This window comes from Silurus meridionalis, chromosome 15 (assembly GCF_014805685.1).
Source record: "Silurus meridionalis isolate SWU-2019-XX chromosome 15, ASM1480568v1, whole genome shotgun sequence".
NCBI classification, from domain to species: Eukaryota; Metazoa; Chordata; class Actinopteri; order Siluriformes; family Siluridae; genus Silurus; species Silurus meridionalis.
In genome coordinates this window covers 10,616,078-10,642,186 of record NC_060898.1, presented here as the reverse complement: position 1 = coordinate 10,642,186, position 26,109 = coordinate 10,616,078, and the positions used below count along the sequence as shown (strand labels likewise).

The following is a 26,109-nucleotide window of genomic DNA, read 5'->3' as shown; positions in this document are numbered from 1 at the left end:
ATTGGGGTTGACGTTTCCTCCTTCAACCTTATAGCTGATGTAACATCCTTGACAGACAAAATGTGTGTTAACACTGATTTGAGGTGATCCATGAAAAAAATCATTTTAAAACACTAGTCAATTCCATGCATGTTAGTTTTAAGACTAATGACACATTAGAAACAATTAAAATGTTTACTCATGAGCTTTGTAACACCACTTCCACCAGTACAAAGTGTCATTGTGACATTTTATTGGTTTAAAAAAAAAAAAAAAAAAAAAAGAAGAAGCAGCAAAAACAACTTCAGGTTAAGTTAAATATACCTGCCTCCTTTTTACAAAATCTTGAAATTCAAATCTTTGCTTAGCCAATTATTTCCTGGTTCCCATAGAGCTGATGTCTGTATTTTGGGGACACATCTTTGGAAATCTTAAAAATACAGGCCTGGGCAGATTAGATTCTCACTCACCATATCAGTACTCGGGCGAAATAAAATGAACCATATCTAAATATCACTTTTCATATTTGTTCTTCATCTATGCTGGTATAGCATAAACTTTCATTCCGGATTTCTTAAAAGTGATAGTACAACTTGAACATCATATCATCACATCTAATATAATTAGTAAAATAATGAACATCCTTCATATAATAAATCTGCAAGACAAAGACAAACCATTTATCAATGACGTAAATTTATGATTTGGTTTGTTGGAGTGTGAATGGATTAGCTGTAAAAACAAGAAAATAAAAATGTAAAGGTTAAGAACTTGTGCTACTCCTTTGACTTTTTTTAGCTTGTTCCCTGTATACCATCTGAGAACTTGATAAAACAATGCAATAATTTAGTTTTTTTTTTTTTTCAGAAAAAAAAAAGAAAAAGATATATATTTACATGGTCAATCACTCGCAGCATTTTAGTCACAGCATGAACAGTGGAAGTTGAGGTAATTCCTGAATTCAAATGGTTTAAAATAGGGAGAGGGAGTATGTGAAAATGACAAAACAAACTCACATCTAAAAGTGACCTTTGCATTTAATCAGCCATCGGCAAACATGCCAGACCATAAAAGAGTTTAGTGTAACTTATATTTAAGAAAAGAAAAAAAAAAAGAAAAAGTAAAAAAATGCACTCCTCCCTTAATCAACCAACTCTCACTCCAAAAAAACAAACAAAAAAAACAAACAGATTTTGCACACACCCCAAACATCTGTTAACAGCTGATATTAAATGATTGAAGGGTCCAGACAATGGCTAGTTTCATCAGTTTTGTCCATTTTACTGGATGCAGCTCCTTCTTTTAATTAAGAAGATATTTTTGCACCATTTTCTTTTCAGTGCTGTTTTTCATTGTCCAAAACTGCCAAAGTTCTGGAAGGCCTGTGGTTTGGGTTGCAGCATGGCAGAGCTCATGCCCTGATCCATGCTCATGCTAGACATGCCAAGGGTACTTGGGAGGCCAAAACTAGCAGATGCCATGTTCATGCCAATTAAACTCTGATTGGCAGGCATTCCACCTATGACCATGGAACCGATTCCCATGTTACCTGTTGCCATGGTGGGAGCCATTACCACACCCACGTTCCCACCTGCCATTACTGGGTTCATGGCTGGTCTAGCAGGCAGAGGCTGGGTGTCAAGTGTCATTCCAGAAAAGTTGTGTGTGACCAGGTTCACAGATGGCTGCACACCTGAGTAAAATAAGTAAATAAGAAGCTTCTTTAGCAAATTTTCTATGACTTCATTGTGATTATATAATTATTCTGCCTATGTAGCTTATATTACTACTGAGGAGCTCTCAAGACTTTTTATTATATAAAGTTGAATATTATATATATATATATATATATATATATATATATATATATATATATATATATATATATATATATATATATATATATATATATATATATATATACATATATATATATATATATATATATATATATATATATATATATATATATATATATATATATATATATATATATATAAAACATTTGTTCTTCATCTATGCTGGTATAGCATAAAGTTTCATTCCAGATATATAATAATATTCAACTTATTTAACATATAGAGCCAATGAAACGCAGTTAGCATCTAACCAGAAGTGCATAAATGACCTATTTACAATAAATAGATAGCAGTGTGATAAATAAGGGTATGGGGTCCATATATACAGAGTTTAGAGTGATTAATGTACAGAAGGTGCAGTTGATAATAATATGTATATATAGTAATATACAATATACTGTGGAAAGATTGTGCATAGATGTCAGAAGATGACATGCTCAAATGACATGAAATAGTTATGTACATGTGTGAATTTTGTAGGATACGGGTATAAATATGGGTGAAATGTACATTAGTGCTGTGATTTTTGTTATGGATGGTGCAAAAATGCATAGTGAATAAGCAGTGCAAAAAAAACAAAAACAAATTTAACAACACATTTTCAAATATATACATATATAAATCTATAATGATAGATAGATAGATAGATAGATGCATCTTAGACTTTAGGCACAATAATTTAAGCAAAAATATTATATCATTATTATTCACCTTGCTGCATCATAGAGTTGAGGCTAGGTTGTGAAGGTTTAGGAGGGTTCATGCCCATAGACAGAAAGTCCAAGCTGATGTTGACGCTGGGGTCAGACCACGTAGCAGGCATTGAGCCGTTTCCACCTGGTTTCTGAATTCCCATCTGCTGAGGCAACAAAGGACCTGCTAAACTGTGCACAGGCCCCCCTAGAGTCTAAATTAATGGAAAAGCATAAAGCTAATAAACTCTTTTTTATATTGGATAATTTCTGTTAACCATAGATATCTTTAACCATCTGATGCTCTTACACCAACTCAAATTATTGACCACAATTTGCAAAGCTACCTGTGATCTGGACATAGTGAACCCTGTGCCCTGAGGGCACATAGTAAAGGTCATGCTTTGTGAGGAATTCAGACTGCATTGACCGGGGCCCATCAGGTCAAAAAGATCGGCAGAAGGTGGCTGGGTGGAGGGTGGAGCATCGCTGAAAAGATCTGGGACAGCACATGAGGCTGTAGACTCAGGTGGACTAGCAGATGAGAAGGCGCTCCAGTCACCAAACTCTCCATTGCCAGTTGATACTGGTCCTGAAATCACAGTATCACAAAAACCTATTCTATGTCGGGGCTTGACAAAGTTATTACTAGAAGCATTGTAAGAACAAATTCAATTAGCATTACATTATTTGTGTTCTTAGAACAAATCAGAATGTTAATATTCTAGTGCAAATTTTTGTGGCAACATCTGAAAGATTTCTGACTACCACAAGTACCTACTAAAGAAGAAAGTTAACAACTAAAAATTGTTTAGATCATATAGAATACCAGCAGAGGAATGCATATGCACAGGCCACTCCACCTCCCTACAGAGAGTTGAGATTGTCAGGAGAATGATGCATGAAATGGACACTGACAGGTGTCTGTCCCCATAAGCCTCAGCAGGTAGCTGCTCCATCTGGAACCCTCAATCATTCATCAATATTTTATCTGACCTCTGTCTGTGTCTGATGGAACATGTAAGCACTTCTAACACACTCAGAGTAGCTACCAGACACATTATACCCTTTACACTGATCACGAAGGGGAAAATAAATACAATACAAAAAAAAAATTCAGCCTGAACTGGCCAGATATTTTGGGAAAAACGCAATTTACAAATAGGGTACATGTCATTTCTCTTTCATGCAATTATTTTCCTCTATCACATGAGACATTTAAAGACATTTCAATTACATGTTAAGAGCACTACAGAAATATAAGGGAATTTAATTTAGATACTGAATTTAGCACCAAGGAGCCATCCATTGGCAAAGCAAAGACAAAAAGAATACAAAAGTAGAAAGCATATGGTGTGTGTGTGTGTGTGTGTGTGTGTGTGTAAGCTGCAAATGTACCAGCAGCTGAAGGGAGACTAGCAGAAGCAGCTGGGGAGGAAAAATCTGCAAAGTCAGCAATGAGGTCCGAGGTCCCACCTAAAAAGTATCAATATAATTTAGAATTAACAGTGATGAACGTTAAGTATTTAGAGTGAAGTAAAATCACAAGATAAAATAATCTGAATATATAAAGAAATGCATAAAAATTATAAGTCAGTCTTTCTAAAGGGACCAGACAAAGATGCAGTGCTGCTGTGAAATAAAGAACGACAGCAGCATCTGTACAACTTGCACACATTCATTCCCAGACTTACTTGCAGTCCCCATTTGGACCACACTTGTCTACATCTCTAAGCCATTGTCTTGTAAAGGTTTTTTTAATCTGAATACCCAACCTACCGTATTTTCCGGACTATAAGCCACTACTTTTTTCCCACGCTTTGAAACCTGGGTTTTTACCGGTTTCACAAAATTCAAGCCAAAATACTGAACGACATAACATTAGACCAATGAAATTTCCAAACCGAAACAAAAAAACGCACTTCATCTGTGTTCTGAGCTGCACGGCATTAGGAGAAAAGCTTCCACCGATGGTGATTTTTAAACGCACGACGATGCCAAAAGATAAACTCCCGAGAGAAATAGTTGTGAAAGGAAGGAGGAAGACAGAGAACAATGACTTTCTTGGTACGCTACTGTTTAGATACAAGCTGTTGTAACGCGTTGAGTCTGGGTGAAGGCAGAGCTCGCTAAATCCAGTTGCAAATGAAATCATATAAGCACAGACAGGTTTCCAAAACTCGTGCTTTTTTATTTTTCTTGGCAACAGCATTACGGGTTAGTCAAAGAAACTCATCAGAAAATAATAAGGACATATTCCTCGGTCTTGCACACATGCAGTAATACCAGAAAATTGCGGTGGCAGGATATTCCCAAAATGCCGCTCTGCTCTTAAAGGAGCCACAACATATTTCACCCGTTACACCGTGTAACAGACACTGTCTTTCGTTAAAGCCTGGGAAAGTTCATTAGTTTCAGTGTAGACACTTATAGACTTATAGACAGGTGCAGCTTATTTATGTTAAAAATAAAAATCTTTGTCAAATTCAGTGGGTGCGCTTAATAGTCTGGAAATTACGGTATGTAGAGAGGCACAATGTTCCTAATGAAAACTCCTAATTAATTTTAAAGTCACAGAAACAGAATTGAACTTGTTTTGATTGCCGATTATTGGTATCTACTTATCACAAACATACAGTACAGCATCAGTTCAACAGCAAACAGACCATTTTAAGAGACTCCTGAATCGAACTTGCCACAGCACCTGTCGCCTTTTAGATGAAAAGAAGGTTTTGCACTCATGATCATTCGGTTTGATTCATTAATATCACTCTATTAATAGATTGGTGTGCTGAGTAAAAGAGTTGTTTCACATAAACTGAGTTGACAAAAATTATAATAGGAACATGATAGCCACATTAAATCATAGTACTTTGGAAACTTAAGTACATTAAAAGACATTTAAATACTTTTCGACTTTTACTCAACTGAGTTAATTTAAGTTAATATCAAGGACTTTTACTGGAATAATATTTTACCCAGTGTATCTCTGTGTACATGCTTTGTGTGTGTAGTCATCGTGAGCATCTACTGCTGAAGAAAATAGCTTTCCATTATCTGCATTATCTGTGTAAAACAAATACAGTGGGGCAAAAAGTATTTAGTCAGCCACCAATTGTGCAAGTTTTTTCCACTTAAAAAGATGAGAGAGGCCTGTAATTTTCATCATAGGTACACTTCAACTATGAGAGACAAAATGAGGGAAAAATAAATCCCGAAAATCACATTGTCTGATTTTTTAAGAATTTATTTGTAAATTATGGTGGAAAATAAGTATTTGGTCAATAACAAAAGTTCATCTCAATACTTTGTTATATACCCTTTGTTGGCAATGACAGAGATCAAATGTTTTCTGTAAGTCTCCACAAGGTTTTTACACACTGTTGCTGGTAGTTTGGCCCATTCCTCCATGCACATCTCCTCTAGAGCAGTGATGTTTTGGGGCTGTCGCTGGGCAACACAGATTTTCAACTCCCTCCAAAGATTTTCTATGGGGTTGAGATCTGGAGACTGGCTAGGCCATTCCATGACCTTGAAATGCTTCTTACGAAGCCACTCCTTGGTTGCCCGGGCGGTGTGTTTGGGATCATTGTCATGCTGAAAGACCCAGCCACGTTTCATCTTCAATGCCCTTGCTGATGAAAGGAGGTTTTCACTCAAAATCTCACGATCCATGGCCCCATTCATTCTTTCCTTTACACGGATCAGTCGTCCTGGTCCCTTAGCAGAAAAACAGCCCCAAAGCATGATGTTTCCACCCCCATGCTTCACAGTAGGTATGGTGTTCTTTGGATGCAACTCAGCATTCTTTCTCCTCCAAACACTACAAGTTGAGTTTTTACCGAGAAGTTCTATTTTGGTTTCATCTGACCATATGACATTCTCCCAATCCTCTTCTGGATCATCCAAATGCTCTTTAGCAAACTTTAGACGGGCCTGGACATGTATTGGCTTAAGCAGGGGGACATGTCTGGCACTGTAGGATTTGAGTCCCTGGTGGCGTAGTGTGTTACTGGTGGTAGCCTTTGTTACTTTGGTCCCAGCTCTCTGCAGGTCATTCACTAGGTCCCCCGTGTGGTTCTGGGATTTTTGCTCACCGTTCTTGTGATAATTTTGACCCCACGGGGTGAGATCTTGCGTAAAGCCCCAGATCGAGAGAGATTATCAGTGGTTTTATATGTCTTGATTTTTTTTACACCAAGCTGCTTACCTATTGCAGATTCAGTCTTCCCAGCCTGGTGCAGGTCTACAATGTTTCTGGTGTCCTTTGACAGCCCTTGGCCATAGTGGAGTTTGGAGTCTGACTGTTTGAGGTTGTGGACAGGTGTCTTTTATATGGATAACGAGTTCAAACAGGTGCCATTATTACAGGTAACAAGTGGAGGACAGAGGAGCCTCTCAAAGAAGAAGTTACAGGTCTGCAAGAGCCAGAAATCTTGCTTTTTTGTAGGTGACCAAATACTTATTTTCCACCATAATTTGCAAATAAATTCTTTAAAAATCAGACAGTGATTTTCGGGATTTTCTTTTCTCATTTTGTCTCTCATAGTTGATGTGTACCTATGATGAAAATTACAGGCCTCTCTCATCTTTTTAAGTGTGGGAACTTGCACAATTAGTGGCTGACTAAATACTTTTTGCCCCACTGTAAATACAAAGAAAAAAATAAAATTTAAGCTTTCACTCCTATGCAACTGTGCTTTTAAAGCAGAAGCTTCAGGTACTAAAATATGTCGCTGAAAATATGCAAAAACATTTGACCTCTATCCTCCCCTTCACCACTGTAGTAACTTTATTTATATAGCTATAGAAAATGCCAACACCCATTATTATGCATGCTGACACACCCAGACAGTTCAGACCAAGCAAAAAAAAAAAAAAAAAAAGGCAGTTTTTGATACATTTGATTAAAAACCAATTATTTTAATGATATAACACTTTTATTGGGCAAAGTCTTTTAACTTTATAATTTGTAGTATCACAGACGTAATTATCATCAGAATTAGTCACAGCAATTATTAATATTTAGGTGGCATAACAATATACAATTTAGTGTAAAGGTTTGTTTATTAGTGATAAGAATAAAATTAAGCGTTTTTTCAACCTATGGTAAAAAAAAAAAAACCCTAATAGTCAGCCAAACAACCTGGTGCTGTTAGTATAGATGTGTGGCAATCAGTTGGAGGTGAGCTGCTCTGAGGTATATGTTGGAGGCAGTTATAAAGGGAAATGGGAAGCATACAAATTACTGGAGAATGGCTTTACCTTGAGGTGCAGGCTGAGTCGTTTCGGAGTCCACTACAAGCAAATCTGAAAGACCTCCACTGGAAGACTGACTGCCTGATGTCTAAAAACAGGAGCCAACACAGTGATTGAGAAAATAAGAAAGGAACCATGTCCACGAGAGGGCAGTATTGGCACAGAAAACAAACTTTATGTTAGAAATTGCTATTCCTAAAATATTAAACAGCATACTTGGTAAAAATGTATTAAAACAACTCAAAACTGTGACAAAAGTGATCATAATGAGAATACCTACATACATACGATGTACAAACATTACTTGAGATTTAACATTGTTCTCTAGTAAGGCATATCTTGTGACCCTAAACAGATGCTAAACTACCTTTGTAGTGTCTGCATCTGGGTTGCTCTTGTCCCCTGTGTAATGTGCAGCTGCGCCCAAATCCACAGTTTTGGAAGGCATTCCACCCCTTTTGCGTGTAGCAGTACTAGCGGTAGGGGTAGTCTCAGCAGCCTGCATCACCTGCACACTCTTGGATGTTACCGCCTCGTCTTCATCTTTAAAATCGGACTTAGCTGGCCGACCGTTCTGCGATGTTCTATCCTCCTCATTATCACTTGAATTTAAGATTGAATAATAAAAAAATTCATTTTATTTAACACATGTTAACTTTTCAGAGCTAACATACATTTTATGTAGCTAACATACAAGGTGCAATTTATTAAAGTACAAAGCAGCTAAAAATATCTACAGTATATGAAGTAATTTATGAAAAAGATCATATATTTTAGCTCAAGAGTATAACATGCAGAGCAGCCAACATGTGGCTTCTTTTACACCACGAAAAACATCATTCATTCAGTAGACATGACCATAGAGTTGGAACAAGCTTCACCTGATTCGATCAGGAGAGTCCTCTCTGTCTTTCTTGCGGAACTTGTTAATTGTGTCATCAATGGTGCTGCCGATCTTATCGCTGATCTCGCCAAGCTTTTCACTAAAAGGAAATCCACTTTTGCTTTTCTCCCAGTCTTCATCCCACTTGCTTTTAGACTCAGAGTCAAAGCGCTCTCCCGCTGAGGATAAGAGCACACTGCTTAAACTCTTGGGGAAAGAGCAGAGACTGAACAGAACATATCAGTTCAGTTCAAAATTTCCAGAAAGCTTTAATTCAAATTTATATTTTTACTGGTTTCAAACTTTCCACCTACAATAATTTTGGCACTTCCACCAACTATGCCTGGTCAGCAGTTAGCACTCCACAAATCATGTGAACAGGAATATCACAAAATATGCCAGAAACAATTCCATTACATGCAAACAACCTTTTCGTAGAAAAGCTAAACACTGCATAACAGCTAACAGGTATGGCAAGGATTTTTAATTGCTGTAGTATTTTTATTATGCATTTTGTTTGGTCCCAAATAAGACAAAGACTGGGGCTATTAAAGAATTGTTAAATGTCACTCAGCAACCTCATTAGGCCATTTTAAATTCCGAAACATAAACAAAACTTTGCCGTAATAAATACAAATACTGTATGCATAAAATAACTTTGGGTAAAAGCATATTGCATTGAGATACCCGAGACTACTCAAAATAAACCCCAATTCTGTCAGAAGCAGTTTGTTCCTGTGAGACTAAAACTAATTCTGATATGGCATCATTAAGTCACAAATCATGAATACAGTTTGACTAATGTGAGAAATGATTGCATCAAATCAAAGATGTCAGTAATCAAAGTGGAAAAACTCGCATTTGCATTGTAAACCTTTCAATGCTAATGACATTATGAGGACACAGAATCATCATTTGATTAGTCAGATCCAAGAACCGTGTGTTTTTCAAATACAAAAACAAGATGTTTCTACAGCAACATGATCACAAACCGTTATGCACAGAGTCACATGAAACATGATATACAGAATCATGACTAATGAACTGAACCTTTTGATGTTCAAATAATTTTAGTTCTGTCAGGACAGGAATGTTGGGGATGAAAATCGCTAATGCCCTTAGGGGACTTGATACATATCCACAGGGAACTCCTACAATACTGGCCCATAAAAGGAAACAAATATTCACAGTTGTGCAAATCATATGAAAATATGGCACAACATTCACTTCTCATTACTTACAGTTACTTTGTTTGAAGCCTCCCATGCCATCTGATGAGACTCCAATGTATTTGTCTTTGTTCTTCTTAGCTTTTTTCCTTTCCTCCCGTAACCTATCATCATCCTGGACAAACTCCACCATTTCTTTAACCTTCTGCCGTACATTGATACCTTGATCTTTCCCATTTTCATCTAGATAACAAGAAAGAAAACAGCATTCTCAAAACTGAAAAATAGGTGATCTAGGTAAACCTAACAAAGGGTCTTGCAAAATGTAATCTTTCTAGCTACATAAATTTACTCCATATAGTTTCCTTCTGAAAATACAGACCTAATGAAAAATTTAAGTGAGGCAGTTGATGGTTACATACATGAGCAAAGTGGCTAGTGCTGAAATTACTGACAGGGGAGAGAGTGCACAGTATATGCTATTCATTTCACCCATTGAACACAACTAATTTAGCTCCCAATCAGGGACAGGACTGCAATTATTCTGTCAGTATTCAAAGTTGTATTGACCAGACAACACAAAACCATTCTAAAACTCAACTTACCTAGAAAATGATAATTTTCCAGAGAGCGCAGGTCATAGATGTGTTCTCTGGCACTCGTAACCACTCGTTCTGATCCATTTCTAATGAGGTACGCTAGTAGTAGTAAGGCCTAAAGGCCAGAAGAACAAATTAAGGAAGGTGTGAATCAGCAATAACCTTCTAAATTGCATACATTTGAGATGAATATTGCTATAAAAGCAAAACATTCACAGAACTACTTGGTCATACTAACTAACTGTGGTTCTTCTACAATCAGAGGGAAGAGTAAAGTTTATAATACAGGTAGTCCCTGACATGGCCTAGCCTACACAGGAGTCATAAAAAAAGGTGATAAGTATTAGGTAGTGTACTGTAATTTTTCAATAATTATCGAATTAAAGTACATAATTTAACAAAACAGAGCAATTTGCATCACCATACTTTATAAACTTTTGGAGCTGGACTAAACCAAGCAGTAGGAAGTGATGAGACTAATCAGTGCTATGGTTTCAGTGTCCAGAGACGCCGGTAAAAAGCAGAGAGACAAGGGCTAATATTGAGCTTTAAAACACCAGAAACACAAAAAAATATAACACCAAGGCAACTGAAATTTGTTGCCTGCTGTACCTGGAAGCATCCCAATGTACCGTATCGCATATTAAAATGTTTTTAATTGCAATTTTATTGTCTCACTATTGTTATTATCAAATTGTAAAATCTTACTTCGAACCATTGTAACTCTGGGACTACAGCTATTGTTGTACACACTGGGCTGCAGTCAATGTTTAAAAGATAGATGAAAAGGACAATATACCTTGTAAACTCTTCTCCAGTTCTTTTTGTTGTCTTTCAGCATTCTGGTCCACAGCATGTTCATCACCTCAGGGAATTGCTCATACATAAAGGTAGATCTGAATGATATTAAGAAATGGGCAGAGATAAGCCAACTTTACCATATACATTTGATTCAGAATAATCTTTATCATCACTAAAATGTAATTCTATGCTGATCTTTTGCACAAAGCTCATGAGCTTACAAGTCTTTAAATGAGACACACTATCAAATTCTGAAATATGTTTTGCAAATACAGACAAAACAAATATGCAATATGCAAAGACAATGATGTCAGATCTGTTCAATAATCCAAAAAGATCACACTTTGCAAGGCCAAGACTGAGTCATTAAATGTGCAAAATGTGTAACTTTCCAGCCAGCACTTACTTGGCTATTTCGCCCATAAGCTGACCAGAGGGGCCCCAAGGGTCATCATTGGTGGCTTCTCGAACCTTAGACTCTATCTCTGAATAGTTCATCACCACATTAGTACTGGGAGATGGAGACAATAAGAAAACATAAAACGTATAATTTAAAATCAGTTAAACCAATTGTGTAAAAATTAAGCTCATAATTTATATTTGGGGATTGGAAGAATCCTTCAACCATGAGATTTAAATAAATAATCTAAATAATTATTCTAATCATATAAATATGATTCCAACACCTATTGCAATGTACTGTATATGTTGTAGAAATTATCGTAATTTACAATTCTGGTTGTTAGAATACTGAGTCTTGCTGAGAGGACCCAGACTAACACCAGCCATTCCATAATTAGTGTTGTGTTGTGATCACAAAATATAAAAATATAATATATAGTAGGGGTGGAGGTCAGGGCTCTTTTTAGACCATCTGAGGTCTTCCACACCAATCTTGGCAATCCTGTAATGCCTTGCCAGCGTCTTCTGTGTTTACCTGTCCAGAGTGCTCCAGACTTTAGCGTGAGATGCGTCAGTAATCATCGTCCGTGGGGGTACGCAGTGCTTCGTGTGTAGTTAAATGATCTTAACAACGCATCTAGGCAAATCATTTTTTGTATTCTAATTATACTTTTTTTTATATAAAAAGAGCCCTGACCTCCACCCCTACTATATATTATATATTGTAGTATGTGTATATTTCTTTTATATATTTGCATTTATTTTTATTTCTTTCCTTTGCTGCTGTAACAAAGAAATTTCCCCACCATGGGACGAATAAAGGTATATCTCATTTAATTACTCGAGGAATCATTTCAGCCCTAATCCAGCCTAACTTTTGCTTTAAAGAAGACAAGTACTCATCTCTGTCCTACGATATATGGCTTGTTCGGCATATTAGGCATATTGTGCCAATGTTTCCAGACTTCATAGAGGTTTGGTATTTGTGGATTACACTTTCCGAGATGCCACACAGACACAGAGCAATTTAACTGGATGACCCAATGTCTCCTAGTGGATCCTTCAGCCAATCACTAAATGCCATCCAGATAAAGTCTCACCAAAGCATGTGAGAGATCTCCATGTGGATCTATGCTCACAGGATGCACTAACTTTTGCACCAGGATTGTGTACCTAAGGGTATGCTCACAAAAAAAAGCTTACTGCAGTTTAAGTTGCTCTTTATAAATCCTGCTCTGCTTGATTTAAAGGAGCACAGCTGGCTGCATTATTTTCTTTAGCTACAGCTGTGAATATGTTATACCCATATTAGACCATTGTGAATTGACTGACATGGAACATTAGGTTATGCATACAATGTCTGGTTCCCAAGGGAGAAAATCTGGGCTGCCCTGCACAGCATTTATAGCTCAGAAAGAGACACTGCTGATGTCAGTGGTGATGGGAGCTATACAACTGTAACAATATAAATGGCATGAAGAGAATTATGAGAGAGCAAGAAGAGCGAGAACGCATTTATTTTAATGTATTTCAGAATTTCTCTCTGTGTTCTAAGCATGGCAACCTACATATCTTAAATACTTAAACACAAAAATGCAAACACGCACAAGCTTAGCACAATGCTTTTGGATGAAGCTGCTTCACCCTGCACCATTCGTGCTTTATATGTCCTGCCTCAAGACAAGACACACAGGGAAGAAATACACCATCATTCAACACACACAGGTAAAGTTGCATTTATGAAAATACCTAAACCTCAGAAACACCAGACACCACAATTATTTACACAACCCTCTACATCAAAGGTTCTCAAGGTGGAGTTTGTGAATTTCTTTTTTTTTTTTTTATGTTAAGGTCTTATCATAAGGCACTAGGGCTAAAACTAACAGTTATTTCAATAATCAATTAACTGGGGCAAATTATTTGAATATTATTATCTGATTTGACAATGGTGGATTTGAGGTAGATTTAGGCGGCAAGAAATCTGAGAACTCCTGGTGTATCACCATGCATCAACAAACTTACAGGCTTAAATAAATTGCATAGTGTACCATGTCTGATGAACCAGGGGTTACAATCATTGGAACATGGAAGGCATTTTCCCCAACAATGTAGCTTCTACTGGGAATAAGGAAAATGCAAATTTTGTAAACACCTTCAAAAATAGCATTAAAAACTACAGGGATGGGAACCAAAATGGCACACGTGGACATGATCTGTCAAGGTTCAAATCACATTCTGTTCAATGGTAAAATGCAGCAAGTTTGTACTCAGAGCATATTTGGGCTCTAACTGCATGTGCATCTTTGCAATTAATATTTATATTGTCATAACCATGGATATCTCTCCTATTTTTGGCTTTAATTTTGTTCTTCTCATGTACAGAAAACCTGCCAGTTTTGGTGCATTCTGTTATTTGCTTACAACATTGAATGGTGTTTTAGAGATGCATAACTTTCCATCACCACCTTTTAGAAAATGTAAAATCCATGCTGTCCCTGATTGATTAATACTAAAGACCAAGCCACATTGCTAGTTTAAGGACATAATTTAATGCAATTTGATTTCACAGCAACTGAAGCAGGGCCCTTGTTTTGTTTTCTTGTTGTCAAGTTAACATTCCATAGAAACTCACAGAAATCCCAAAACACCTTCTTTACACTTTATTTAAAATCAAATATGATTGTGCAGAACGATACTAATTTTTCTGATGGCTTTGTAATCACAGCTGGCAACAAAGCCTTGAGAGCAAAGAAGCCTTAGATGAGCCGACCTAAATCTAATCAATCGTCTAAGAGGGGTGTGGCTAAGAGGAGCACGTGTTTTTTGGTGGGGGATTATGATAGCTCTCTAACTAGCCTTATTCTATGAATTATTAAACATAAAATATCTCAAAACAGCATCAAAAAGTGCTTCTGTGCTAGTGTTGGTGTCAATAAAACATGCAGGCCTATGCTAGTTTAGCACTGCTTGCAAAGCAGCATGCACCATCATTTTCCTTCTTTAAAGAGGTCTAAACCACAAAGACATAAACTGCTGTAATTGCTGGCCAAACAGATTCCAAGAAATGTAGTACTTACAATACACTGAATTCACTGCATTTAGTTTTCTTCTGCTTCTTATATTCTTTGGCCTACCTGCTCTCATTATTTTGACAAAAATTCAAGTCTGCTCAGTCTACAAAATATTATGCAGCCACTGTGCATTCTAAACAGGTTGGATAAAAGCATGCTGGACCCAGCCTGAACACAAACAAGCTTTTTGTGAGACTACAGAGTTTAGGGTATTCGATGGCATTTTATTAGCATAACAGAGAAAACAGTTCTCACTTCAACAGAATGAAGTGAGCACTGAGTGCAGCAAAGCAGGCCCTAGATTATAAGGGAAATCACAGTAAACTGAATAATAAATGACGGTGGTTTATGAAAGCAGGCAGCTCCAGTAGAACACACACACACACACACACACACACACACACACACACACACACACACACACACACACACAGAACTGTGTACTGTGCACAGTACTAGAATATTCAATTTGCAGGGAGACAAAAGCAAGAGAGAGAATTTTCTTCATTACGTTAGAGAAAAGGACAGAGACAGGTGTAGGGACATTGTGCCACCCTTTATATACGCTGCCTGTTTGTTCCATCAACCTGGTGTGCTTGGCGGTTTATTTATTTTTTTCCTGGCAGTGGTAGGCAGACTTGCTTAGGTACTCACTACATATCAGAGGTCTACAAAGAATACTATATGGCACACTTAAAAGAATGGAGTGACTCCTTTTTGCTTCCCTACACCTCCCACAATTATTACAAAGTAAGAAAGAGAGAGAGAGAGAGAGAGAGAGAGAGAGAGAGAGAGAGAGAGAGAGAGTGTACCTGGAGCTTCAGAAACCTGTGTGGAGCGCCAAGATTAAAATGATGAGGCAGCCAGAAGGCAATCTGTCTTAATAGAATGGGAATAAAAGCAAAAAAAATTTAGGAAAATGGTCTGGATATGCATGTGAGAAAAAGCCCTAAGTGAGTTAGCGCAGTGTAACTGTGGCTAAAATTTGATTTGTAGTGCGCCGAAATACGATTTGCAATGCGTTGTTTTGCGCATGGGCGAAATCGAAACCGTCTCCGCTTTTATGACAGTCTAGCAATATCGTTAAAATAGTTAAATTATTAACTAATTACAGTATGCTACCTCGTACTGATAACCATTCTTTAAGATTCCTGGGTAGGCTTGGCCATATCCAGTGGCGGGCCGTGCACTTGGTACCTGGACCTTCAGTCGGACTTACCCGACTTAATCCACCACTATCAAGTCGCAGTTATAGAAACCATCAATACTGTACAAAAATACAATATAACAGCAGGGATTTCAAAAAGAGGCATTTCACATATGGTGGGTGAATAACATTTTACTAAAGCAAGAAACATAGTTAAGACTCCAAACCTCTACACTACCACCGCAACTGTGCACCTACATCATCTGGAGCATATCAGAATAAATATTTGTCTAATAACATGACAAAAACATTCAAATGTAAATAAAATACAACCTACTCACCAGAGATGCATACTCATAATTTGCACCACTCCTCAGAGGCTATAAGCCAGTGGTACCGCTTGTATTTACTGGTCTGAAAGCGGCAAACAAACCCTTTCTGGGGCTGAGACAAGCTAGCTAGCTTCAAGGGTTGGCCGACCTCTCCTAGCCGTCTAGCTTTTCTTCAAAAGGTATCTTTAAGTATGTCCTAGACCAAATCAATCTCTCTTCCTCTGTAGGCATAAAAAAGTCTAACTTAGATGTATTTATGTGTGCAGATCTTTACAGACATGTTTTGCCAGTCAAACTTGGCTGTAACAGTTTCCTAGCTGCCCTGTGAGGCGAATATGAAATCTGATTGGTTAAAGAAACAGAGCTATTTGCTAAGAAGACTATGGTAAAAAAAAAAAAGGCCTGCAGAACAGACTTTGCAGGCCCTGGGCAGATTAGATTGACATAGCAGCACATAGAGGCTGAAATCTGATAGGACAAAAAAATATAACGCCACATATACTGGAAGCAGTGCAGCCAAGAGAAACGCTATGAAATGAAGAGAATAAACTGTTGGCAATAAATTAATTCAATTTCATAGAACAAATATTAGAATTTAGGTTGTAAATGTAGGTCAGTGCTTCTGTGTTTACAGGAGTGTTTAGGCCAGCAGAGAAGGCTTTGCTGGCCCTGACCTCCCGCCACTGGCCATATCTCAACTTACAATATTTTTAAGCTACGATGGGGTCATCGGAACACATCTTCATCGAGAGTCAGGGACTTTCTGTATAAATAAAAAAATAGAGAATAAAATTCTATATACAAGAACTCTACTACACTGATAGCTCACTTTGTTTTTACTGATTTTGCATTCCACCATGTGCCTTCAGTATAATTTCCATATAATTATTATTGTAAATTCACAGAATATCCTAGATTATCTGCTACATACCTGAATACATTTGTATATTACCGTGTATATGTGTCCTCATATTGTAAATATATATCCCATATTTCCTGTAACATTAAAAACTTATTTGCCTATAATACTTAGTCAGGAAAATACTTTAAAAACTGATTTTTGCTTCAGTGAATGCATTTAGCATGTAAGGTCGTCATGTGAGAACACTTAGAGATGCATATGGTGAAGTCTTCATACTGACATTGTTGCATTAACCAAACCGGAACTTACAAACTTGAGATATAAATTACTTGGTGTAGCACAGAACATCATAATGTACAATAATATAACAATGAAACTGATTTATTATAAACCAAGTGAATTATTGGTTTTAGGTTTTAAATGTTTAGGTTTTATTGTTTTGAATGGTTTTCAGAATGGTTTTAGACTTGATTTGAACTTCCGTCTTTACTGGATGTACTCTAGAAGATGCGACAGTACAGTGTACAGCCTTTAAGGAATAAATAGGCCATTATTTACAGCTCTTATAAAGCTGCACCCTGGATTCTATCAGGATTGTAAGAAGAGATACAATATACAATAGAGATCATATGACAGTGTGTAAAGTGTGAGAAACATGAGACACATAAGGAAACTTAATTAATTGTAGGTTTTATATTAATACTAGAGGTATATATTTATATCTGACAAACTAATAGTATAAATACATGTAAACTGAGATTTAATTTTTTTACAAATCATTGTTCATTGTGTCTGCCATAAGCAAGAATTTTAGTCAACCTTACTTTTAGGAGCACAAGCATGTAAATAGATGAAGATACACCAGACATGTGGTCAGATCTCTGGCGGAAAGAATATATAGGAATCTCTATATGACAGTGAGTGATGTCATTCCCATAATCTTACTACACCCTACATAAACCCCAGAGGTGGAAAGTAGCACATGACATTTACTTGCATTACTGTATTTGAATCATTTTTTTTGTGTACTTCTAATTCTGAGTAGTTTTAAAAATCTCTAATTTTACTTTTACTTAAGTTGTTTTGTCTGAAGTATTGTACTTCACTACATTGTGTACAAATTGAACTTTAAGGAAATTAAGTTTATGCAAAGATTATTATGCAGTGTAATCTGCTGAACTAGCAGATTATAAAATCATCATCATCAAACCTGTTCATGCATATAAAGGTAAATTATACAAAACCTGTTCTGCTGTAAATTAAAATAAGTTTTCATAGTTTAGTTAGAGTCTTTGTTTGAAAGAGCCAACAAGGTACGGGACATTGCAAATGTTTCTTGGCATTAGCAACCCACCGGATACTAGCAATGAAATAAGTCAAAGTAATTTAATTACTATGAAACATTAAATTGTGAACCAAAAGTTCAAATTAAGGTGTTCTCGAACATTTGACCAGAAGTGTAGACATCTATGTCTAGATATGCTTGCAGAGTGCCGGCAAGCCAAAATGTGTAAAAAAGAAACATTTTAAACTGAATCTGAACACATTGTAAACTGAATTTGAAAAGGAGAAATAGTGAAAATAAGTTTTAATGTCCAACCAGCAACTGATCACTAATAATGGAGTTGATCAGAGACCTAAAACTACAGAAATGTGAATTGTGACATATTTTCACAGTATCATTACAATTCTTTGGTCATGCTTTCACATAAATGTGAGCTATAAGATGAGGCAATTCTGTATTATATTCAAAGTGCTGCCAACATTCTTTGTTTTAGTTTGAAAAGATCTCAAACTTTTTGTCGAATTAATTGGAATGAATCTTCTCCTCACCCCTCTGTTTTCTCCCTGGTAATTTATTGTTCATTTTGCAGTGCCTTCTGTGTTGTATCGAAGCCTGTTTCTGACACATTAAAAAAGTTAGCCTAATTCCGAGTTTCTTTCCTCACAATTACGACTTTATTTCTCGCAAACATCCAACATTTCTGGTGCATCCACCGGAAACCATGTTGTCGGTCTAAAGAGATCTCTCCGGGGATCGGAGGCTTAGTTTGATACCATGCGATTTTCAATGTGTAAATCTTTCTGGCAATACAGAGGGTTGATGCTGCCTGACTGGCTAAAAAAAAGTCAGAATTGCGAGAAAAGTTCTCAGAATTGCAAGAAAAAAGCAAGAATTGCGAGAAATTGTCGGAATTAGGCAAATATTTTGTGTAATGTGGCGGAAACGGGCTTCCATAGTGTTGTGTGTGTAGTTAAATGGACTAAGAAAATAATTCGTTTGCCTCCATGTTTTCTTTTTGCCTTGATGCATTTTGTATTCAAATTACTCGAGTTACTCAAAGAATCGTTTCAGCCCTAGAACAAACCGCCATATTCAGACCTTAGCAACAAAAATTTTACCAGAACACAGTGGGATCTGCATTACATCTAAAAGGACACTGCTCACCCTAACCTTTTAAACCTACCCATATCATGAAACCTGTGCCAGCCTTATCCGCATCACACCTCAGTGGCATCAAGTGTATTGCAATACATGAAAACAATTAGTATAACTGTACTTAACATGGTCATTTTTTATTATTATTTTTGAAAACATAGGCACACAGTCATTAAATACACCTAATATAAAGTGGGACTGATGATAATTATTGAATTATATTAGTAGTATTACTATTAGGTTAGTAGCAGAAGCATGATCTGAGCATAAACTAGTGTTTTACATCTAAAGCTACAAATCTCAGGAGACAAGAAAATAAAGGGTAAGTAAGACTATTATTTCTTCTATAAAGGAAGAGAATGCAATCAGGCAAGGAAAGACAGGCCTGTCATGCACTCTCGCAGCCTACACTAATTTTAGGTTTTGTGTATATATTGCTGTTCTTTAAGCAATTGCTATCTATCTATAAACTCAAAACTAAACAACTGTCATGAATCTTGTACGATTATTTTTTAAATCAGAATTGTGTTTTTGAGAATTTACACTACACATTTTCTTACACCCCTAGCATTTATACTAACAAAAGCATTAACACAAATCTCCAACCAAATCAACATAGTTCAATCACAGTATTAAGCTTTTTGAGCTCTCCTATTCATTAACTTGATGAGATCAGGTCCAAATTTGTTTCTGACTTGCTGAATCACCAGAAGTCTGTAAAACAAAAACACTCTGCTCAGACTGTACTAAATAAACTTTGAGCAGCAACTACTTTGACAATTCTGATTAAATTGGTAAAACCAAGGTTTGTAAGGCAAGTTAATATAACGGAGTACTTCTGTGAAAAATAGAAGACAGTGTCCCTGTTGATGTTAATGAAGTTAGCAAATATTAATACACAATAAATTTGGTGTAGCTTCCAAATCTTCAGGTTACGGTCTGTCACTGACCTATTTTCAGACAGTAAATTATTAATGGACTGCATATTTAGTGGTTGTTTATTGTTGCTCCATGGAAACATTACACTAGGAACACTTCATGTTGCTGATCTCTATCCCAACATGGCACTGTTTCAATACAAGAAAACATAATAGATTATTATAAAATTATTTCACCGTCATTTATTGCTGAATGCACAAAAATAGTCCACTAGAGGGTCACAGTCTTACACAACAAATACTCTAAGTTTAATCACATTTAATTTTTTCTTTTTTTTAAATGTTCATAATAAAAATGTCTTTCAAATTTTGAATCTCAGACTAAAGTGAGCATAACAAGTGTAACAACAAGGCCAAATTAGAGTGCAGAGTGAAGATATTTGGATTTGAGATAAAGTACTGATGAGTAGTGGTAGTGATGATTGAGCACATGATGGTAGCAGTGGAATAAATTCAGGTGTTTACTGAAGATTTTGTCTGTCAATTTACTGAGAAATTCGCCATATAGCATAATGGCCATTTCAATTACCAGACATTAACGAGAATTAATGAAATTAGGGTAGGTGGTAGCTTAGTGGTTAACGCATTGGACTTTGGATCTGAAGGTAATGAGTTCAAATCCCAGCCACAACAAGCTGCCACTCTTAGGCCCCTGAGCAAAGCCCTTAACTCCATAGCTGCTCAGTTGTATCAATGAAATAAATGTAAGTCACTCTGGATATGGCGGTCTGCAAAATGCCATAAATGAAAATGCAAGAGGCTAAAGGGGAAAAAAAACCCCACCAAAACCATCAACAAACAAAAAGAAAATGGATCGCTGCAAAAACCTTTAACAGAACCATTTATTTGGTGTTGTCACTGAGTCGCTAGCTTGATGCAGTAAGTTCTATCAAGGGATATGCAATCAAGGTGTTACTTGAATTTACAGCCAGACTTATTTGTTTCCTGTCATTTTCTTCACCTTAAAATTGGGTAAGCCAAGACTATAGGCTCTGTTTTATGTTGCTTAACATATCTCACTGTAAAATAAAAGCTAAACTATAAAAAAGAAAAAATATTGGTTTCATGTTAGTCTTTTGATCTAAAAACCAACTGTCTTCTGTCTAGAGCAAAAACAAAAGAATTGGCATACCATTCCAAATAACCCAGAGATGAGCGTAATTGAGAAACAATGCAATCAAAACATTTGAGGGTTAGAACTGATTTATACTTCTCTGCCAATATATTTAGTTTTTTGCATTGGTGTTTGGTGTACTTGTGCTTAATGTGAAGTATACACTAAAAGGTGGGGAAAAAAACAGTCTCACATTTCACTACTGAAAAATAGAGAGAAAAACAAATCAATGTTGCTATAGTACTTATAGTAGCTTCTATCCACTATGCAAACAAAGTATCAACACAGTTATTTTAAGCCTCAAAAGACCTGAATCCTTTCTACTTGATTGGGAAGGGACCCATAAATCATATATCATATCATATATCATCAACATAACATTTCAAACATAGCTTTTTTGTATTTTGTATGGGTCAAAATAATAAAGCTAAGAAAGATTTAAGAGCATTTCAGCTATTACATGTTTCGTTATTACAAATAGAGCAAAGTGTCCTACATCTGCATGTGTGTCAGTGTGCTTCTGCGTGTGTGTTTGGGGCTTTTAGCTAATATCTTTAAAGTGAAGGCCAGCTTTTATGTTCAGCATTATACGCTGAAATACGTGATGTGTTTAACTAGATAGCTATTGTATTGCACACAGATGACAAAAAAAGCAAGCTCTCAAGTTATAACTGATCACACTTATGACATGGGGGAAGAAGCGTCTCAGTTTGTAAGCATGAAATAATTCTCAATGTTTAAACAGCTTTCACTTGCATATTTACTGGACCAATGAGTTAAAAGTACAGCAGTGTGTTAGTAGTGAGACAAACAACATTCTATCCTGGCAAGAATAACCCTATTCCCTTTTTGCTTTAGATTTCAATAATGTTTGTGCAAAACAGCATATGAAGTCTAAACTGTTGAACAGTGTTTAGCTAATTCACACACAGCGTTTATGATGCTCATAACCTGAAGACAGCCATACCCTTTCTGGAAACTGAGCTAGGCACAAAACTCGATTTTAGTAATTAAGAGTGAAAAAAATGTTCCAAGATGAAAATATTAATGAAACGTAAATACATAAGCGCATTCCTATCAGGTTTTAAAGCTGACCAGACTTTTTTTAGATATATATTTATTACCTTATTTTTCGGACTATATGCCGCTACTTTTTTCCCCACGTTTTAAACCCTGCGGCTTAAACAACGAAGCAGCTAAATTATGGATTTTTCCTGGGTTTTTCTCGGTTTCACAAACTTCAAGCCAAAAAACTGAACCCAGTAACATTAGACCAATGAAATTTCCGAACGGAAACGAAAAAAAACGCACCTCACCTGTGTTCTGAGCTGCACGGCTTTGGGAGAAAAAACTTCCATAGGTGTCGATTTTTAAAACGCACGACGATGCCAAAAGATAACCTCCCGAGAGAAATACAGTAGTTGTGAAAGGAAGGAGGAAGATGGTGAACAATGACTTTCTTGGTGGGCTACTGTTTAGATACAAGCCGTTGTAGCATGTTGAGTCTGGGTGAAGGGAGAGCTCACTAACTCCAGTTGCAAATGAAATCATATAAGCACAGACAGGTTTCCAAAACTCCTGCTTTTTTATTTTTCTTGGCAACAGCGTTACGGGTTAGTCAAAGAAACTTAGAAATGAGCATTAGAAAATAATGAGCACATAATCCTCAGTCTCCACACGCACACACACGCAGTAATACCGGCAGAATGCAGTGACGTGCTGTTCCCAAAATGCCGCTCTGCTCTATTTAAGGAGCCACGACATATTTCACCCGTTACACCGTGTAACAGACACTGTCTTTCGGCCTAAGAGTGATGGTGTGGGCATGCTCTGCTGGTGACACATTTGATTATTAAGGCAAAACTGAGGTCACATTTAACCAGCATGGTTGCCACAGCATTTTGCAGTGACATACCATCCCCTCTGGTGTGCACTGAATGAGACTAGAATTGTTTTTCAACAGGACAATGAAACCAAACACACCTCTAGTTTATGTAAGAGCTATTTGTTCATGTAGAAGAGTGATGGAGTGCCTGGTCTTTACATGAACTTCACAATCACACAATCTAAATCCAGGTGAGATGGTATGGGATGAGATGGACTGGAGATTGAAGTTAAAGCAGCCAAAAAGTACTCAACAACTCAGGGAACTTCTCAAGACTACTGCAAAACAATTCCAAGTGACTATCTCATTAGGCTGACTGAGAGAATGCCAAGAATGTGTAAAGCTGTCATGAAAGCAAAAGGAGGCTACTTTGAAGATTTAAAATCTTTTTTTTATTTTTTATTATTGAAACATATTCTGGGTTATTTAACACACTTTTGATAATTACATAAATACTCTTTCATAGTTTGGATTTATTCAATATTAATGCACTATGTAAATAATAAAAATAAACAAAAAACACTGAAAGAGGTATTTCCAAACTTTTGATTGACACTGTACAAGATACTGTGTTAAATACTGAAGGTGCAAATCAATCAATCTTTTCACCTCTGCTATGCCTAGTGCACATACACCCTAAAATGTAGCATACAGCCAAGTCAGGCTCCCAAAGGGGAACGTGTAATCAAACATGAACTCCAATCCAATCTCTAATTCAGAGCCTTCCACATTCTACTTAATGATTATTTCCTCAAGCATCACAACCATCACTAAATGCCAGTGCTCCAACATAGGCAAGTGATGCAAAGTTGTTCATAGGTCTGTTTGGATTTTGACCGAAATATTTACTATGTGAGGATTTGTTGGTGGTCTTTCATTCTCGAAACTGCAAAAGGGTGTGTACTGAGGAGTGCCCAGACTATGGCATGTGTGCTTAATGTCATAAACACTGCAACCTTATTGAGTTTAAGATGGAAATAAACACAGTATTATGTATAAGATGACTGCTGCAGTGGTGTTTCAGATGGGACTGGGTTGAGTTAGTGTGATGATAAGATCACATAGTGATAACATACAGCTCAATACAGTGATGCTGCCATGATGCTTCACTAAGATGCCAACATCAAAGCAGGTATTACACCGCCGCCCCTCCACAACACACACAGAGAGAGAGAGAGAGAGAGAGAGAGAGAGATCTAGCAAATGCTTATTACACTAAAATTAAAACACTGCCTTTATCTAGCCAGGTATTAGATACCGTTGTACAGTAGTGAAAAACACTTTTCTATGATGGGAGCCATACATGATTGTAATTTAATGGTTTTATTACGGATGCAGCGTTAGCTAGCTTTAGCTAGTCCCTTCAGTAGCTGCTTGAATACTTATCGTCCAGCTTTAGCTACCAGGCTAGTCGTACAAATGTGAGAGTTTTATAAATGAGGGAAAAAAAACATTATTTAATTAATGCAAGATAACAAAACTACTATACGCTACTCTCGGCGCAGAACATGACGTCACGGTCAAACTCGGCGTCTCCCTTGTATGCATAAGTAACGGTCCCATCTACAGGCCTGAAAAAAAAAATATTTAAAGCATACTCACGCCTTATCCACAAGCTCCCTGACTTTCCACATATTTAGCATAATGTCACTTTAGCAGGCCTTCTCCTTCTCAACGCTGCTTGATCCACTCGGTAAAAATCCCAGAAATGGATTCGGATCTCTGTTACCGAAAACAGAATCCCCCTCTACAACCCTATTGCCTTCTCTACACGGTGCAAATCGTAGTAAAGAGCGAACCTTGTTACCTCGGAAACACGCGTTGTACGTCATGCGGAAGCGGAAGTGTCGGTTACAATACCTGCATCCTGGGAAATGTAGGTTCTGATAACAAGGAGACATGTGCTTTACAAAAATAAAAACCTCTCCCTTAAAGCTCCATAGGTACCACTAACCAGGGTTTCTTCTCTTCAGATCTAATTCATCCCGAATCCCTACCTCTGGATGGAGGTCTCTTCAAGACCTCTGTGCAGCTGGGTATGGTTACACATCAACATCCTGGAGATCCACAATGTTACTGAGCAATTTGAAAACTATGTCGATGAATTTGGTCTTTGATAAACAGTCTACTTCAATGGCAGACATCTAGAGGATGTTCGTTTCACCACCTGGGTGCCATAATAGAAAAGAGTCTTGATGTATACCTACCTCTTACCCTGAGAAATGGTGGAACCACTCAAGCAGTGATAGAAGATCTGAGGAGCATGGTTCAGTGCGAGGAGTGATACATTTGCATAAACCGTTTTTCATTTAAGTGCCTACCACTGAACAGTACACCCCAACAATTATGGAACTGTAATGAATGGACCATCTGTGCAACCGAAAAAGTTTCTTCATAAACCCATCTTTATCTTAAGCCAGTATCTTATCAGGGTCATAAGCCCTATTTCTCTGGAATTGAAATCCTACCTGCACACACTCAGTTCCTCTAGCAACACCAAAGCCCTTATGACTATGTCACTGTGTCATCTGTTTTATATTTAATTTAATTTTTATTTATTTTATATGTAACACTTTTTTCTTTTTTGTAGTGTTATCCATTGCCGTGTCTGTTTGAAAGCTATATTATATATATATATATATATATATATATATATATATATATATATATATAT

The 26,109-nt window shown here is 36.8% G+C and overlaps 1 protein-coding gene across 3 annotated transcripts; it reads right to left on the bottom strand.

Annotated features, from left to right (window-relative positions):
* Positions 1–998: 998 nt before the first annotated feature.
* clint1b (clathrin interactor 1b) lies at positions 999–25,245 on the bottom strand. Of its 3 annotated transcripts, none has more exons than XM_046868527.1 (12): positions 25,038–25,245; positions 11,648–11,752; positions 11,240–11,336; positions 10,447–10,555; positions 9,914–10,084; positions 8,671–8,851; positions 8,157–8,391; positions 7,796–7,877; positions 3,929–4,006; positions 2,878–3,122; positions 2,550–2,745; positions 999–1,672 (listed from the first exon to the last, which is right to left on the bottom strand). In XM_046868527.1, exons 1-12 carry the CDS (start codon positions 25,076–25,078, stop codon positions 1,329–1,331), a joined length of 1,884 nt encoding a protein of 627 aa, XP_046724483.1. In that variant the 5' UTR covers positions 25,079–25,245; the 3' UTR covers positions 999–1,328. The 3 variants fall into 3 exon arrangements, with proteins under 3 accessions (XP_046724483.1, XP_046724484.1, XP_046724485.1); XM_046868528.1 differs by lacking the exon at positions 25,038–25,245 and adding an exon at positions 15,530–15,548; XM_046868529.1 differs by lacking the exon at positions 3,929–4,006.
* Between the last annotated feature and the right edge of the window lie 864 nt (positions 25,246–26,109).

Bases quoted from the DNA above. Each gene is read 5' to 3' on its own strand.
- clint1b (XM_046868527.1), bottom strand. From the start codon at position 25,078: ATGCTAAATATGTGGAAAGTCAGGGAGCTTGTGGATAAGGC. The intron at 11,337-11,647 runs GTAAGTGCTGGC...AATATCATTCAG, and splicing joins CTTATGGGCGAAATAGCCAA to ATCTACCTTTATGTATGAGC. The intron at 10,556-11,239 runs GTATATTGTCCT...TCTGGCCTTTAG, and splicing joins ACTGGAGAAGAGTTTACAAG to GCCTTACTACTACTAGCGTA.